Here is a 16008-nt window from a genome sequence, read left to right on the forward strand (position 1 = left end):
TTGGTAATTAGGACTGTTACAGGTGGATTGGCAAGTCACTTCATAAATATACCAAAAAAAAGGTTCATTTTCCTTTTTCTATAGCCCTTTGTTGGTACCCAGGAAAGAAAAGTCACAGTTTTCAGATTCTACTCCCTTTCTCTAATACTGACCTGCTTTTGGTATCCCCAATTATCCAACATTTTCTTTGTCCTACTTAAATGTAAAAACTCTACTTGGACCAAATGTTGATATTGATATTTCCTGTTTCAGAGAGAAAACCAGAGATGTCCCTTCAGAGAAGGCTTGTCCTGATTTTCTCAAGGCTAGTTCCTCTATCTCCCTCTGTTCAAAACATTATTCCTCCGCTTATTTCTCATCTGAAAATGAGGAGTTCAGAGGGAGGTCTTAGAGCACTCTACTTCTAAATTACATTTCTTTGATTCTCTATTCTTAAACATTGTTAGTTCCATGATGGTTGTTATTTGCATTATTATTTATTATTTATTCTATATTCAATCATAGAATATGAGAGGTAGACAGAACAGTAGCAAATAATCTAATTCAACCACTCATTTTACAGATGGGAAACATGTGCAGAAAGATGAAGTGTGTTATTTGCCTAACATGAACCAGTGAATTTCCATTTCAGCTGGAATTAGAACTGAGGTCTTCTGCTTACTAGTTCAGTATTGCTTGGGTTTTTGCTTCTTTATTTGATTTTACTATACTGCTTCTTCTTTTTCTTAATTTGGACCTATCTTTTCCACATTTTCATGTGGATGCATATGCATGTATACATATAAACAAACATGTATTACACAAATGTGTTCTCTCTGTCAGGGTGCAATTATTCAGTCCTGGACCACCACAATATTCTATAAGTCTATATGGTAGAAGCAAAATACATTAAAGAGAAACATGACAAAATTAATCCATGATATGTCCTTGAGTCACTTCAGTTGTGTCAATTCTACATAATTCCAATGAATTTTTTTTAACAAAGCTATTGGAGTGATTTACCATTTTCTTCTCTAGTTCATTTTACAGATGAGGAAATAGAGGCAAACTGAGTTAAGTGACTTGCCTAGTATTACAACTGCTCATGTCAGATCAGATTGGAACTCAGGGACTCCTGACTCTAGGGTCAGCACTCATAAATATATTTAAATGACAGACTTGATGAAAGATAAAATTATAAAGTAAAATTAAAATTAATAAGTCATCCAAATCATACTCCTATCTCAAAATTGAGTGGCAACAGCATTAAATATAAGGGGCTTATTTCTATTCTTCAGTATCTCTTGGGAGCAATATTCTCCAACCTATACCAGTGCCTAAGAATTTTGGCAGGTTTTGAATTACATTATGAAACTCATACTTAGATGTAATGAAACCACTTTAAATCTCCTTAAAAATCTGAGTAAGCTTTACTTAAAAGGATTTTTTTTTTACTTTTATTTGGAAAAGAGGATAGTTCCTCCTATTTTCAATTGTTTTTAGTTACGTCCAACTTTCCATGGCCCCATTTTGGGGTCTTCTTAGCAAAGATATTGGAGTGGTTTATCATTACCTTCTCCAGCTCATTTTACAGATGAGGAGACTGAGGCAAACAGGGTTAAGTGACTTGCCCAGGATCATGCAGCTAGTGTCTTAAGCTAAATTTGAATTCATGAAGACAAGTCTTCCTGATTCCAAACTCAGTGTTCTCTCCACTGTACCACTAGTTTCCCTGTTCCTGATCAATTAAGTCATTATTATGACTTATAAAGTCATTATTTGTGGAAGAGGCCAGTAAATTTGTCAAAAGCATTTATTAAACAACTACTACTTGGCAAGCGCTGTGCAAAGCACTGGAGCTACAAAGAAAGGAAAAAAACAATCCTCTCAAGAATCTCATAATCTAATAAGAATAAATAAATATGTACAAACAAGACATATAAACGATAAATTGAAGATAATCTCAGAGGGAAGGCAGTAGCAGTAAGGGGTATGGGAGAAGATTTCTTGTAAAAGATGAGACTTGAAAAAAAAAAAAAAAGCCAGGAAAAGTAGGAGGCAATGATGAGGTGGGTGAGAGCTCTAGGCATAGAAGACAAATATACAGCAAAATATACAAAGTCAGGAGATATTGTGAGTGGTATGAAGAAGAATAAGGAAGCTAATGCACAGTTATTCCTTCACATCATGGGCATTCACCTCTATGATCTGGATAATCTGTATAAAGTTTTTTGGCTCTCCTTTTGTACCAAAGAAGAAATCTGAATTTTTTCTTTTATGGGGTGTTTACAGTACATTATTGTAAAATTTGTATTGATATTATATAATACCATGCATGTATTTTATGCATTTCCAAGTTCCTAAACTGTTTCTGTGTTGTCTGAGGCCTTTGCATGTTATTTGTGGCTTCCACAAGACTCTCCCAAAATTCCTATTTAATTTTTTATGCTGACCCCATAATATATTGAAACAGTGATATGGAAAATTGCAGTATGGAAAGAATAATTTTTACGGAATACTTGAAAGGGAGTAAGATATAAGAAGATGGAAAAAGGAGAAAGTGGCCAGGTCATAAAGAGCTTTAAAAGCCAAACAGAAGATTTTTATATTTGTTTCTAGAGGTGAAAGGAGCTGCTAAAATTTGTTCAATAGAAGTATAAGATAGTTTGATCTGTGCTTAAGAAAAATCATTTTGACAGCTAAGTGAAGAATGGACCAGGAGGGATAAAGATTTGAGGCAGGGGTATCAGCCAGCCACCTACTAAAGTAGTCTAGGCACGAGGCCAGGACAATACAAAAGGATATGCAGCCTTACGCCAAGGTGGGATCAGCATTAGAGAAAAGAAAATGGCTTCGAGGAGAGATAGCACAAAGGCAGAGAAATGACAGGATTTGACAACTGGATGAGACATGAAGAGGGAGAAAGAATGAACAAATGGGGAGAGGAGCAATTTAGAAGACTTCTCAAGTTAAAAAACAAACTAATAGGTGAAGGTAGATGTTTTCAGCTATAAAGAGACCCAGGCAGAATGAGTGATATAGAGAGAGAGCTGAATCTCAGCTCAGAGAGAGGTTTACATGACTCCTCTCCCTTCTTGTAGAAAGCTGATATAAAAGCACCAAGAGGGAACAGCACATTTTGTAGCTGATCCAGAGGCAAATGGGGAGGACAAACAACAACAAACTCTTTAATTAAACAGGTTAAGCAAGGAAATAATACACCTCTGGTTGGGGCCTGGTCACACCAATTTCCAAGCCAATTGTGAAACTGGCCTGAGTTTAAGAGTCTGGCTCTAAGATCATGATACCAGATGAGTTTGAAAGAAGGCTGGAGATCCGGCTCAGATTAAATGATGATGACTTAAGGATCATTTGAAAAGGGGCTGAATTTTACCAAAGTTTTTTGTTTTCTTTCAAATCTCATTCTACACAGCATACATTATCATGGACCTTGGTATTTTGCTATAAGCATCATATGGGAGAAAGAATATCAGATTTGGAACTGTTCAAATCCTGACTCAGCTGCTTAATCAGCCAGGATATACTGGAACCAGCTCAAACAAATTCATGAAAGCTGATTGTTAAATCTTCAGAATAAGCATTTACACTCAAACAATAAACACTAAATATCAGAGCTTATAATTTTATTTGTTTGCTGATTTCTAGACTTGAGCGATGAAGAAAATGTCATTTTTTAAATTTAAATTTAATTTAAAAGTGTGTCATACATTTTCTGCCCACTCTCCACCCTCCAGCCAGTTATTAATTATTTATTAGCACATCCCTGTGTTAGAGTAAACCATCTGAGCTCTTTCCTGCTTTGGTTCCTCATCTGTAATATTAAGGGATTAAACTAGATCTTTAAATTCACTTCAAGGAAAAAAAAAATTATTTGGTCCTCTCAGATCCTTTAACTTGAAATTTTAATGTCCAGGGCAAACAACATTCATGGGGTGAGTAGCAGAACAGCAATATTAAAAATCATATGAAAAGTAATTAAGACAAATTCAGTTGAACAGGAGAGAGAATAAGTTACAGTTGGCTTACAGAAAGATGTTATTAATAATAAAAAATCTATTAGTTTCCTATTTTGATGAATTATTATTTCTCACAAGACATGAAGCTCAGCTGTAAGTTACTGAAGGAGTGTATGTCTTGTTCAACATGTGCTTGTATCATTTTTAAAGTGCACAACTTTTCAAATACATTGTATAATATTTTGCTTATTTTAAACTTTAATATTATTCTTCAGTGATTTTCAGTCATGCCTGACATTTTTCATAACCTCATTTGGGTTGTTGTTCTTTTTTTTTTTTTTTTTGACAAAGACACTGGAGCAGCTTGCCATTCCTTATCTAGCTATTTTATAGATGAGAAAATCAGATTTGAACTCAGGAAAAAGAGTCTTCATGCCTCCAAGTCTGGACTTTCATTCATTACTATATCATCTAACCCTTTCCCACTCTTAAACTTTAGTAGCCAACCACAAAGCCCCAATCATCCCACTTGGTTATAGCTACAAAGTCAATCATCTTAATGGTTTATAATTAAAAGTTTACAGAATTTCCAAAACCTTAAAGGAAACATAAACCCTAAAAGTGATAATAGTTACATAGGCAAATAGGATTCTTATATACCTTTGCTGCTAACTGGTTAAATACTGAAAAAGAAAAACAACTGACAGGCAAAATCTTTGAAATTTGTAAAAAATCAAAATTTCCATTGATGGAAGCAAAGCATTAGTTTCTGGAAAATGTAGATGTGTTCCTCTTTTCATTTCCAAACAACAAATGTTTTAGTTGCTTAGAACTTACAGTTTTGTAAAAAAAAATAAAATAAAATAAAAAAACAACAACAACAACAACAAACAAAAACAAATAAACAACAACAAAAACACTCCATAAAACTAGATTACTCACATCAGGGTCTAGTTCTTCCAATTCATTTTCTAGTGTCCTAAGCTCTTCTTCTGTTAATGCTCCCAGGATTTTATCTTCATCCAAATCCCGATATTTTTCTAGTTCTCTTCGGTATGACATTTTGTAACCTTTCTTGTGGTCTGCACAAAATTATGACCTATAGTAAAAAGGCAATGATTCAATTCAAAAAGCATTTATTAATCATATGTAAGGCACCTGAGGCTCCAAAGACAAAAATCAAACAGCTCTTGCCCTCAAGGAGCTTGCTTTTCACAGGTAAGGTGGATATAAACATTTAAAAAAATAAGATATAATGGCTCTCTGACTATACAATTATCCTTTTATAACTGAAAATATTTACATTAATTAAATAACATCCATACATATTTTTACAAGTACAATTATCAATAATATTTCTCTACAAAGTTGATATAGTTTTATTACTTTTAATTATATGCTATCACTAGAATTAGCAGTGTTGTCTTGTAGAATTTCTTAGGGAATTTTCTAATATGTCTAAATAAGTTTACAACTATCAATTATTTATAAGTGAGTCCTTATGCTATTGTTCAGTCATATCCGACTCCTTATGTCCAAATTTTGGGGTTTTCTTGGCAAAGCTACTGGAATGTTTTGCCATTTCTTTTTCCAGTTCATTTTACAGATGAGGAAATAGAGGTAAACAACATTAAATGACTTGCCCAGAGTCATATAGCTAATGTCTGAAATTACATTTGAACACTATTCCTGACTTCACAATCTGCACTCTCTCCATTGAGTTTCCTAGCTGCCTTCCCAAGTACTTATAGTATCACAAATTTAGAATTGAGAAGTAACCCAACCTCATTTTATAGATGAGGAACTGAGGTTCAGAGAGGTTAATTAACTTGTCCAATCTCTCACAGGTAGTAATATATGTGGGATTTGAATCCAGTTTTTCTAACACCAAATCCACTGCACTCTATCATACCACTTTTAAAGACTTCTACCAACTCGTAGATGCCTGAAAAAAGTTTGTTCTCCTTACTACTTAAAACATACTATTTCAATATCATCTAGCTTCCACTTTTAAATTCTTAGAAAATCCTTTTCATAAATAAGGCTAAGGTAAACTTCATCCTAACCCATTCCTAATTATTATAAATTATGAATTCTTTAGAAGTCTTTGTATATTACATGTAACAAATTGTTACAATGCTAACCTACAAATTCATTTCTATAAATTATATATAACATTATATATGATACAATATGGATATAATATTTTTATATCCATTGAAACCTTCTGAACAGTATTAGGAAAAATAAAACTGAGCTCTGGACTGTTTATTCTTGAGAAAACAATTTGCAATGATTTAAGTTTAATATGTGGCCATCCCAAATCAAAGGAATTGCCTAAATTAATTAGAAATGCAGCAAATTCAGTAACATCAATGGCTGAAAGAGGGACTCTTCATGAACCCATTTCGTTTTTTGTTTTTTTTTTTTTTTTGGGGGGGGGCAAAGATACTGCAATGATTTAAGATTTCCTTTCTCCAGCTAATTTTAGAGATGAGGAAAAGGAGGCAAATGAGATAGAGTGAGTTGCCCAGAATCACAGACAGTGTTTGAGGACAGATTTGAATTCAAGAAGATGAGTCTTCCTGACTCCAAGCGGAATGCTCTACTTCTATGGCAATTGATTTGGGCACATAACTTCTCTTCCTAATTATTCTTTCTCAGGATCTCTAATCTGTCAGTCTGTCCAAAAGTACTTATTAAGTGCTTACTATGTGCCAGGCATTTTATATACAATAAGGATATAAAGAAAGACAAACATAGGGGTAGCTAGGTATGTACTGGATAGAGCCCTGGATCAGCCCTGGAGTCAAAAGGACCTTCAAATGTAAGCTGTTATTTGATACTTGCTAGTTGTGTGACTGAGCAAATCACTTAACTTCAAGTGTCTTGCAAAAACCCCAAACTAATTACTGCCATCAGGAACGGTGTTCTAATGAGGGCAATGATAAATAAATAAAATACATGCAGAAGAAATGGAACCTTAGTAGGCAAAGCTCTAGCAATTATAAAGTTATCGCTTCTACAATGTGACTTTCCCCATTGTGGTTTCAATATACCATGGATCAGCATAAGAAATTAAATGGGAATTTGGGGGGAGTTTTGCGGAAGTGACAGACTATATACAAAGATGAGCAGAAGACAGAGGAAAAGTTTAAAAACTCAGAAATACACAAAATATATGAGATGTATTATATCATCCCCAATTTTACAATAAGGTACTGTAAACACCCCATAAAAGTAAAAGAAAAATTTCACACATTTTCTCTAGTATGAAGGGATAGCCAAAAAAAATTTTATGTGGATTTTCCAGAGCTCAGTGTTGCCAAACCCCTGAACCCCTCAATATAGAAAGGATAAATATATAATTTCTTCTATAGATATTATTTAATTTTAAATTTTTTTTATTTAAATGTTTAATTTAATTTTTTTTTTTAGTTCAACAAACATCAAGTGTCTATTAGGCGCAAGTTCTAATGTGTACTGAAACTGAAATAGGGTAGGGATTTGACAAATAAAAAATAGGATTAAAGACAGAATAAGAAGGGACTTTAGAACATATTGTTAACCCTCTTACTTTACAAGTAAGAAAACCGAGTCTCGGAGAAGTGGTATAACTTGAGTTGCCCAGCGTCACAGAACTAGTAAATATCTGAGGCAGGATTTAAAATCAACCACTGTATCCACTGTACCATCTAGATCCATGTACTCTTTTTGCTGGGGATAGATTTCTTAACCACAATTTTTAAAATAGAAACATACAAATGCTCCTGAAGATAATGAAATGACATTACAGATTGGAACCTTTTCACTGGACCTTGTGTTAGGTTTGCTGACTTGACATGAGGTGGGAGAGACTCCCAGTTTTAAATGAGAAAGGGGAAGAGAAAGAAGAAGAAAAGTAAATGAAGGAGAAGGAAAGAAAGGGGAGGAGGAGAAGAGGAGAAACAATGTGTCAAGCAACTATACTATCAGAAAGGTGTTTTCCAAAAGAATTCTGAAAAGATTTTTGCCAGAGAATACAGAGAAAAAAGACATTTTTGAAAGCTACAGATTGAATTTAGTATATGCTTTATAAGAAATAGTAATGCATAATAGTTGCAGTTTTGTATACAATCATTTCTTTCTGTTCTACTATGCATAAGGAAATATTCATTTTCTTTATTGTTTGTAAGTTCAAAACAAAAATAAATATTGAAAAGAGAGACTTTTTGCTATCTGGCAGCCAGGGAAAAAAAAAGAGGTATGGTATCCTATGAGGAGGAGAAGCAATTAATGCTCAGGTACTATTCTGCTCAATCATATAGCAGTCCTGCCATTGTCTATATAAGGAAAGTGTTAGTGGATGATAAGCAGCTGGTATTGTCTAAACTGGCCTGTTTCATTCTGCAGTGACAGGATAAAGAGGTCTAGCACTGGGAGAAAGTGGGCCCTGATAAAAATAAACTGTGACAGACATAATCTTGGGTAGTCCCGTGTATGATCTCTAGAGCTGGTAGGGGTGTTACTCGTTGGAGACATTCTCAGAGGCTGTGTTCTATGTGTGGTTGGGTATATTTCCCTGAAATATAAGTATATAAGCACCACTTCTATTTGGATCAAGAAGGACTGGAATTCAGGCAAAACAGTTATCAGTGGGAACCAATATGTGCTCAAATACTCAGAGGAAACTGTTGCTTGTCTAAAATTTCCTCTTGATGTCTTCCCCTTCCTACTGAATATAGGCATTCCTCAGAGGTAGTGACTTTTGACAACTTCATAAAATACTTAGGTATACAAGGTATAATAATAACTCACATTTAAATAGCACTTAGAAATTTATAAAGCGACTCTTTCATATTACTCTTGCAAAGTAAGTAGTACAACTATTTTGGAGATGAGAAATCTGAGTCTTATAGATTAAAGAGGTAGCTTGGTATGTGAGACTGGTACTGGAGTCAGGAATACTCATTTTCCCAAGTTCAAATTTAGCCTCAGACACTTAATAACTTTGTGAGCCTGGGCAAGCCACTAAATTTTATTTGCCTCACTTTTCTCATCTATAAAATGAACTAGAGAAAGAAATGGCAAATCACTCCAAGTGTCTTGGCCAAGAAAATCTCAAATGAAGTTACTGAGAGTCAACTGAAAAATGATAGAAAAAAGAGATTATTAACTTAATGAGCATTTAAAAAACTAATGAGTATTAGAGCCTGGAACCAAATCCAGATATTTTATAATTGTTATTAGATTTTGGCTAGGATGATAATCTTCTTATAATTATTAATGAAAGTATAATAGGCAGTATATTATAAGGCATAATGTTAGTTACACACAAATCCCAAAATAAATAAAATAGTGCTGCTTGTGCCTGCAATGACAAGTATGCTAAAGTAGTTGACTGGTTAAACTATATGATTCAAGATGACTAGGTAAGTTTTAATTCTACCTCCCATCAAGTCCTTCTCCACTTTTTGTTTAATGTAAAAACATTGTTTACATATACATATACCAATATTTAACAGATGGTATTTTCATCAACATTTATGGTTAAAAACAGATTTCAGAAGAAAAAGGGAGTTTGGGGAAATAAAGAGCTAGTTAAAAATATGGTGTCTATCTATTTACATAAAAATCTTCATGGCTACATTATCTATGATAACAAAAAAAACTGGAAACAAAATATGTACTTTTTCCCATTGTGAAGTATGATTATAATGGGATATTACTACATAATGAAAATGTGAATAATTAAGGGAAACATAAGAAGCTGAATGAATGACAGTAAGGAAAACAAAACCCAAAGAGTAATATAAAATGATTGAAGCAATGGAAATAAAGTTCAAATGGAAAGGTAACAAAATGCTGACCAAATATAATGTCATGCTGCCAAATTTAAAGAATATACATTTTAATTTAAAAATGGAAAATCTAACTGTGTTTTAGGAAGGATGTGTTTTGTAAAGGATTTATTTGGGCATTTGTTGAAAATTAGCTATTATATCAAAGAAAAATATATCAATAATTTGGAAAATAACAGTAAGGAAAAAAAGATGGTTTGATGGTTTCAGAGAATAGATTTGATTTTTCTGAACCAGAATTTAAGATAAAAGATTTATATACAATTTTTCCCAATTCTCATTAATAGTTCTTCATCCCAGATTGCATGATATATGTCTCAGAATTGGAGAGAGAAGATTCAAAGCATTAAAATAAAGCATAGGATCTTATGACCTAAAATTGTACATGGAACAACAATTACATGGTACTTTCAAAAATAAAACTTCGTTAACACAAATACAAATAATCTGATAGAGGAAGAAAAAAGAGAGATGTCTAGGTACAAATACTGAAAGGAAGAAACACAATAGCCAATGTAAATCTAAATATATATACATATATATATATATATATATATAAAATACATATCATTTTTGATATGCATATGTATGTACATGTATGTATATGTGTGTATTTTATAGCTCATGCACCAATGTCCTCCTTGGGTTCATCTGATTAAGTTATATGGCCACTAACAACATGGATTTCCAGAAAATATACTTATGGCTCAGTATGATTGATTTAATCCTACAATAAAGTGTTAACTCAGTGGAATTGATAAGACATTGGTTATCTATTTTAGCATGATGATTAATCGTTCTCTAGTTCAGTATTATTGATTTAATCCTAAAACAAGTTGTTAACTCAGTAGAACTATACTAAGTATAAGTACATGTAAACTAGAGAATTGTTGACTCATCAATTCCTCTGAGTTAACAGCTTGTTTCAAGTATAATTCTCCAGAGTTCTGGCTCTCTACAGTAGTGAGGCCCCTGTGTAAGAAATACATGTAGCCAAGGCAACTTAGAACTCTAGGACTAGAAGGTCTCCAAGTTCTTTCTCTCTCCTAAAGGTCTTGACAAAATTCATTTTAAATCCCTCTGTTGTTCAGTTGGACTAAACCTTTAAAGGGCTGGCTATTTTAGGGTACTATGTCTACACTCGAGAAGTGGTTCCACTGATTGACTTTGATCCAGCTAGAGTGTAGTAAGTATATCAGCTGCATAGGCCAGTCAGGTCAAGCAAGTCATTCAGTGGCTGTGCTGGCTCTTCACCCGGCCCCACTGTTGCTAGACTGAGCCAGGCAGGTTCCTCAGTGAGTGGCTACTTTGGCTCTTCATCAAGCTTTGCTGTTACCATCTAGGCCATCTGCCACTTGTTTCTCAGCATCTCTGCTAGACAAGTCCAAGCTTGCTCTTCTGTGGGCATCTGCAGCCTTCAGCCACTGGTGAGGCTGATGGGACTTCATTCTCCTGTTTTGGGTCTTCTTTTTTCCCTATATACCATTTTACTTGGTGATCCCATCAACTGCCATAGATTCAATGGTCACCTCTGTGTAAATTATTCTTGGATCTATTTATTTATTCCTAACCTTTCTTGTGACCTCATTTTCAACTGTCTCATGAGCTTGAACTTGATCCCCTACAGACATCTTAAACCTATTATGTCCAAAACATAACTCATTATTTACATCACCCTCTCAATTCTAACTTCCTTACTTCCTTTTTTGCTACAGAAGGCAATACCACCTTCCCATTCACCCAGGCTCACAATCTAGGTGTTATATTTGATTCCTTATTCTAACAATCCCCACTAACCCACTCCAGTGTCCAGTCTGTTACCAAGGCCTGTGAATTCTATCTTTGCAAACATCTGTTTTTTTTTTTAATCTCCTTTATATCACCCCCTTTTTTTTCTCTGAAACTGCTACCACATTGGCAGGCTCTCATTATCTCACTTTGTGGTCCAATGACACTGGCCTCCTTTCAGTCTCTTGTACATGATCCTCCACTTTCTTACTCCATGCTTTCTAACTGGCTACCCCCATGCCTGGAATTCTCTTGATTTCTATCTCCTTCTCCTAGTTTCCTGAAGTGCTTCAGGTTCCACTTTCTAAGCCTTTCCTATTTTTCCTTAATGCTAGGGCCTTCCTTCTGTTAATTATTTCCAATTAGTTCCACACATATCTTCTTTGTACATAGTTGTTTGCATATTGTCTCTTCTATTAGACTATGAGCTTCTCGAACATAGTAATTGTTTTTTGACCTTTTTATATATTCCCAGGTTATATGGTCCCTGGAAATTAGTAGGTGATTAATGAATATTTGCTGACTTGACAACTACTCATAGAAATTTCAACAGTTTCTTGCTCAAAGTGATTGGGTGCAGCTTCTAGGGAAAATATAGCAGTGATCCTGAGATCCCCTGACCTTAGAGTGCTATTGTTCTAACAATCTGTCAATCTAAAATCTTCTGGCTTTAGGAAAGTCCTACAAACATTATTGACTGTCAGATAGTCTATTGGTCAATGATAACCAAGTTCCTGAGACAACAGTAAATAAACCACCCTCAAACCTATCTGTAACCCATAAAATTAACATATCAGTGACAAATAGAAAGAGAAACTAAAGCATTTTTTTCAATCAAAGAAACATTTGTCAAGTATCTCTTTATGTACCAGACATTTTCCTTGGCCATTAAAAAGACAAAAACATGCTAATCCATGCCCTAAAGTAGTTTGCCTTCCACTGAAATGAAGAATCCAAAAAATAAATATAAGAGAATTACATATTTAAAACAATTTTTAAATCTCACTTCAGCACTTAAGATAGATTAGTAGATTTGGAAATTAAAAACAGAGGAAAAACAAGGAAATTCAGGACAAAATCAGAATATAAGCAAGACTGGAAGAATACTTAGTCCCAACAAACCAAAACTCTTGAAAAACGTTAGTTTTCCATGTGAACATAATAAAACAAAGCCAGAAGCATATATTTTAAGAAATTATATTAAAAATGTTGCTCAGAAGTATTGAAAAAAGTTTTCCCTGGGAAATCTAACCACCAAATTACAATGTTTCAACATCTACTGAAGATCTTCTAAGAAGAAACCTACTATAAAATCAAGGGAAAAAACAGCCTAAATCATGTAACACAATTCTGTGATTAAGAGAAATGAAAGAAAAAGATTAGAATATGATATTATGAAAATTCTCAACATTTGGTTTGTACCACAAAATAATACATTCCAAGAGCTCCAATATAACCTTCCATGGGGAAAAACCAAAAAAATATAGATTTGCAGCAGATTGGAGAATAGCCAGATTGTTTCCTTATAGACTATAAGCTTCTTGTGGGTGAGAAGTTATTTAATTTTGTCTTTGTGTCCACCAATGCCTCTCAGAGTGGTCTGGCACATATTAGACATCTAATGTTTATTGACTGATTATATAAATGATGAACCAACAAAAGAGATGGAAAATAAGTGGCCAGACTGGTAACAACAACAACAACAACAACAACAACAAAATCAGGAGAGAACAATATTACAAAACCACAGAAAAAAGTGAGTATGTAGAAGAGGACAATCTATATACTAAAAGGGAGATGAGGAATTAAAAAAAAAATTCATCAGATCTTACATCTGAGACATCTCTGATAATTGGAAAGAATAGTTTCAGTAGGGTAATAAAGTCAGAAGCTGGATTTCCAAGGGCTAAAAAATCAATGAAAGGAGAGGAAGCAGAGGCAGTGGACTTTTTTTTGGCCTTTGACTAAGAAAGGGCTGCAAAATATAGAACCTTCCCTTGAAGGGATAGAAGAGTAGAGGGAATTAGACACATTTGTAGGCAGCACAGACAGAGCCAGATTTGGAAATATTGAAGAGAGAGGTAATTGAGAGGACAACATTGTAGAGAAGACAAGTGGGGATAGGGTAAAGCAGAGATTCTTAACTATTTTTGTTATCTGGACCCTTTGACAATCTGGTGATCCCATCTCAGAATAATGTTTCTTTTTTTAAAATAGTTTTTACTTTTCCCAATACATGCAAAGATAAGTTTTCAACATTTATCTTTGCAAAACCTTGTATTATAAAATTTTCTTCCTCCCTTCCATAGTTGAAATAGGAACGAATGGGCCTGAAGTAGCAACCAGTAGCCAGTCAGAGGAATTAAGGTTCGTCCGCAGATTATGGGCTTGCTCTGAAGGATAGTGTATCTTCAGATGGTGGGTTGCTGATCTCATGTGAGTGGAGGATAAAGGTATTTCTAAAGTTGATGATCTGCTCTTTTCCCATCCTCTCTCATAGACAGCAAGCAATCCAATATAGGTTAAACATGCAATTCTTCAAAACATATTTCTATGTTAGTCATGTTGCACAAGAAAAATCAGATCAAAAAGTGAAAGAAAAAATGAGGAAAAAACAAGCAAACAAAAAAAACATAACAAAGTGAATATGCTATGCTTTTGTCCACATTCAGTCTTCATAGTTTTCTCCCTGGATTAGATGGCTCTATCACAAATCTATTGGAATTGCTTTAAATCCCCTCATTGTTACAAAAAGCATGGTCCATCACAGTAGATAATCATATAATCTTGTTGTACAATGTTTTCTTCATTCTACTCATTTCACTTAGCATCAGTTCATGCAAGTCTTTCCAGGTTTTTCTGAAATCATCCTGCTTGTCATGTCTCATACAACAATAATAGAATAATGTTTTTAAATGCATAAAATAATATACATATGATTATAATAGAAATTAATCATGCTAAAATACAATCAGATAACTAGATGGTGCAATGGACAGAGTACTGGCCCTTAAGTCAGAAGAACCTAAGTTTAAATGCATCCTCAGTCACTTACTACCCATGTGACCCTGGGCAAGTTACTTAACTCCAATTACCCCTTTTCACCTTAAAAATAAATGCAATTATCAAAATACTTTTTTTTAAAAGTTTTAAGTTTTGAAGTATAAAGTTTTTAAAGATTAAAGTTTTTTTTTTAAGTTTCCATGGATGCCAGGTTAAGAACCACACAAAAGCAGTATCCTTGGTGAGGAGAAAAACCATTGTTTCATCAGAAACTGGAGTAAAGAAAGGAAATGACATATGCTTTCTCATCATTTTTTTTTCAGGAGCAGAATTTATTAGAAAAAGTACTAGTAATTAGAAAAAAAGCTAGTAATTATTGATTTTAGATAAAATCAAATTTAAAGATTCATGATTTGAGCAGAAAGGGAGATACTACAAATAAATCAGGAAAGCAAGATAGTCCACCATTAGGTCTTTGGAGAAGGGAAAAATCTATGACCCAAGAAGAACTAGAGAACACTATGAAAGGCAAAATGGACAACTTCAATTACATTAAGTTAAAAAGCCTTTGCACAATGAACTGCTGAGAAAAAGATGTGTTCCTTTTGGTCCCTATTCAATTTTCTCCAGAGGTCTATTATAACTAGGTTTTATAGGATTCTATTAACCTTTCTAGTTTGTTTCTTTTCTTTTTTTTTTTTTTTTGTGGTTAGATTTATCTAATTCTGAAAGGGGGAAGTTAAAGTCCCTTACTAATATAGCTTTGTTGTCTATTTCTTCCTATAACTAGTTTAACTTCTCTAAGAACTTGGATGTACCACTTGGTGCATATGCATTTAGTATCCATACTACTTCATTGTCTATGGTACCCTTTAACAAGATGTAGTTTCCTTTCTTATATCTCTTTTAATTAGATCTATTTTTACTTTTACTTTATCTGAGATCAAAATTGCTACCCCTTTTTTTTTTTTTTTTTTTGCTTCAGCTGAAGCATAATAAATTCTGCTCTAGTTTTTTGCATTTAATCTGTATGTATCTCTTCAAAGGTGTTTCTTGTTAACAACATATTGTAGGATTCTATTTTTTAATCCACTCTGCTGTTTCCCATTTATGGGAGAGTTAATTCCATTCACGTTCACAGTTATGATTACCAGCTCTGCTTCCCTCTATCCTATTTTCTTCTCTTTATATACTTTTGTTCTCTCTTTTCACCCTATCCTTTTTAGTACTGTTTTATTTCTAACTTACCTCACCCTCTACCTACTTTCCTCTACTATCACCTCTCCTCCCTTCTCTTATCCCTTTCTCCTAGTCTTTCTGCCCTCTCTTCTATCCAGTCCATCCCTTTTCTTGCCCCATTCTTCTCCTACTTCCTTATAGGATAAGATAAATTTCTAAGTTATTCCCCCTCTCTGAAGCAA

At 33.9% G+C, this 16008-nt stretch overlaps 1 protein-coding gene across 1 annotated transcript in view; it reads right to left on the reverse strand.

Annotated features, from left to right (window-relative positions):
• TMOD1 (tropomodulin 1) overlaps positions 1–16008 on the reverse strand; it is a 116656-nt gene that overhangs the window by 57904 nt on the left and 42744 nt on the right. The window contains exon 2 of the mRNA XM_051995685.1: positions 4899–5055. Within this exon, the coding sequence (XP_051851645.1) occupies positions 4899–5018 (120 nt within the window). The 5' untranslated portion in view covers positions 5019–5055. The remainder of the gene's footprint in view (positions 1–4898; positions 5056–16008) is intronic.

The sequence above is a fragment of the Antechinus flavipes genome, chromosome 1 (genome assembly GCF_016432865.1).
Source record: "Antechinus flavipes isolate AdamAnt ecotype Samford, QLD, Australia chromosome 1, AdamAnt_v2, whole genome shotgun sequence".
Lineage (NCBI taxonomy): Eukaryota > Metazoa > Chordata > Mammalia > Dasyuromorphia > Dasyuridae > Antechinus > Antechinus flavipes.